Source organism: Formica exsecta, unplaced genomic scaffold (assembly GCF_003651465.1).
Source record: "Formica exsecta isolate Colony F162 unplaced genomic scaffold, ASM365146v1 scaffold72, whole genome shotgun sequence".
Lineage (NCBI taxonomy): Eukaryota > Metazoa > Arthropoda > Insecta > Hymenoptera > Formicidae > Formica > Formica exsecta.
Genome location: NW_021853485.1, coordinates 4724884 through 4727589, shown reverse-complemented (window position 1 = coordinate 4727589; position 2706 = coordinate 4724884). Strand labels below are relative to the sequence as shown.

The 2706-nt window shown below is 34.0% G+C and overlaps 1 protein-coding gene across 1 annotated transcript in view; it reads right to left on the bottom strand.

The window, feature by feature from the left end:
* Positions 1 to 2128, bottom strand: part of LOC115243667 — a 5883-nt gene extending 3755 nt beyond the window's left edge. Inside the window, exons 1-4 of the mRNA XM_029820828.1 lie at positions 1694 to 2128; positions 991 to 1392; positions 627 to 822; positions 309 to 524 (exon numbers count right to left, since the gene is read on the bottom strand). Of these exons, the coding sequence (XP_029676688.1) occupies positions 309 to 524; positions 627 to 822; positions 991 to 1392; positions 1694 to 1760 (881 nt within the window). The 5' untranslated portion in view covers positions 1761 to 2128. The remainder of the gene's footprint in view (positions 1 to 308; positions 525 to 626; positions 823 to 990; positions 1393 to 1693) is intronic.
* Between the last annotated feature and the right edge of the window lie 578 nt (positions 2129 to 2706).

Below are 2706 nucleotides of genomic sequence, written 5' to 3'. Positions count from 1 at the left end.
GATTTCTCTCCTCTTTGAACGAGAGACTCTGGAGGAGGCAATGGAACTTTAAGCATAATGATATTCTTATCCTTCTTAGAAGATACTGCTCCAATGATTTTCACAAAATTCATCAGTTTTTTCAGACCGGTTTTCCTTTTAAGTATAACTCGAAACTGTTCAAGATCCAGTTCAAAGTTTGATATTATCAGTGCAAGGATCAAGCAGTGTACAAGACCTTTATCTTTCATAATATTTGGCCTCATTCTGTAAAAGAAATTCTCTTAAAATTTCTTTTCTTACAACTGATGCATTTAATTGAAACTTACAGTCCGTTCGCGCTGGGCACGCTATATGTGTCAATGATGTGCTGATTCACTTCTTCAGAAACTGGACACACGACAACGTCGCGTTTCTTCATATCCTTCAATAACATGTCGCACCATGTATTAACCATTTCAATATAGATTAAGAGAGCAACCTTGTTTACATTGTCTGGATCCGATTGAATACATTTTAAAGCATGTGTAAAAAATGTACTCTTCCTATATAATCAGAAAGATGTAGTCGTATAATAGCATTGCAGATTTGGATATAGATAAGAATAGACAAATATAGACAAAAACTTAGAAAGAAATTTAAATTACCCTTCTAGATTTCCATTAAGAACTTCCATTGCATGTTCATATAACATTTCCAGTTTACTTCTTGGAATAATGTCATATATATTGTATACATCTTTGACATTACTCGCCTCCCTGTTACATGGTGGTAGTATTATATTTGAGATAGAGTCATCAGTTTGTAATTGAATCGACAAATCTAGCCTATCGATTTCAACATCTGCCGAAAGATAAGAACAATTCAATAAAATTTTGTATGCAATATATATATATATATATATATATATATATATATTTATCATTAAATATCAATATTATTGATTGAGGACGACTTTAAATGATGGTATATATTTAAAATTCAGTTACATAATAAAAAGAAAAGACTCACTTGACACTGTTTTCTCAAGTTGTCCCTTGACAGAATCAACATCCACTTTCATTCTTTCAAATTGCTCAGTTCTACGCTTGACTTTCTTTGATCCAAATTCTTTATTCAATATAACAATTTTTTCTTCCATTTTGCTTTTGTTTTCTTCGATAACAGGTTTCTCAAGTACCGGAGTTACCTGCCATCGTTCAGCTTCAAATAATCGTACTTTGCCTGTTCTCTTATTATGGAGTACCAGCATCGTCCGTGTCGAATCTTTTTCAAAATCTGGTCTGTAACCTTTATATACGATTTGTCCATTTGATAAAGCCAGAACAGTTTTATCTTCCTTTTGATCACGAAATAAGCCACATGATATCTCCTTGTCCTCTTCATCTTTAAGCTTACCATTCTGAAAGTTCACTATACGACAAAGTTTTATTTATATTTATAAAAAGGTCTATCTGAATGCTCTCTTTTTCTCAAATTATTGAAAGCAATTATTTAAATAATCAAACAAAAACTGAGATAAAATGATGATACTTGAATGTAATTATTATATGTGCACAAAAGGTGATATTAATATAAATTTAATGAGTGTGAGATAATGTTATATGTTTAAGTGTGTTATGGATAATACCGTCAGATGTTCTTAAATATAATAAACCGATGTGTAGTAACGGTGATATTATTTAAGTATAATAACGCAACGTGTCTATCTTACCAATAATAGGTTGAATTTTATTAGATTGCACAATCACATCTTCGATAACTGCTTTGAGTCGCTTCATTTTTCATTTAATCAGATACTTCATTGATACTTCTTCTTCTTCTTCTAGTGAATGGCACCGGACCTGAGATACACAGACCCACACGGCCAAGTCGATGAATATAAATAGCGCTAATGTTGTAGAAATCAAGTTGTGGGTTAGTATCAGAAATTTTATTTAGATGAGAGTTACTGATAGGATGCTACAGAAAGAATTCCTCTTTAGAAGAGGAGAATAGAATTCAGAAATAAAGTCCAAAGAACACACGCGTAACGTGTCTGAACACAACCGTACTCTACTTCATTGATATTATAAATGTTTTCGCGCGTCATGTATAGGTTATGTTACCGCCTCACATGCTCGTATAGCGTGGGATTTTCCGACGCCTGCGCGTCCCCTACTCATATAGGCTGTGTTCCGAAATTCACTGCCAGTACTGAAAATCTATAGTTTACGTAACGTATATTATAGATTTTTATAGCTGAATTGGCTGCACTAGTTCAGGGTTTATCTTTTTCTTTCCACATTGGAAGGGAAAAGATAAGCTCTGAACTAATGCAGCCAGTTCAGCTATAAAAAACAGACGCTATGGAGACCTTTAGTGCCGGTCTACAATAGGTGCTTTAAGCCCTAAGCCTAAAGAAATTGACTAATCACAGTCGAGTATTCTCCTCATACTTCATTGTGATTGATCAATTTCTTAAGTGCCGGTCTACAATAGGTGATTTAAGCCCTAAGCCTTAAGAAATTGACTAATCACAGTCGAGTATTCTTTTCATACTTGATTGTAATTGGTCAATTTCTTAAGGCTTAGGGCTTAAATCACCTATTGTGGACCGGCACTTACGGAAAAGCTTGTGCAGTGGCCCTAAGACGGTCTTAAATATAAGAACTGACTATGAATACCGGCCGTAGTCTGATACGGGCTTAAGGCCGATATTACATTTGTCGTACGACAAACTTTTTA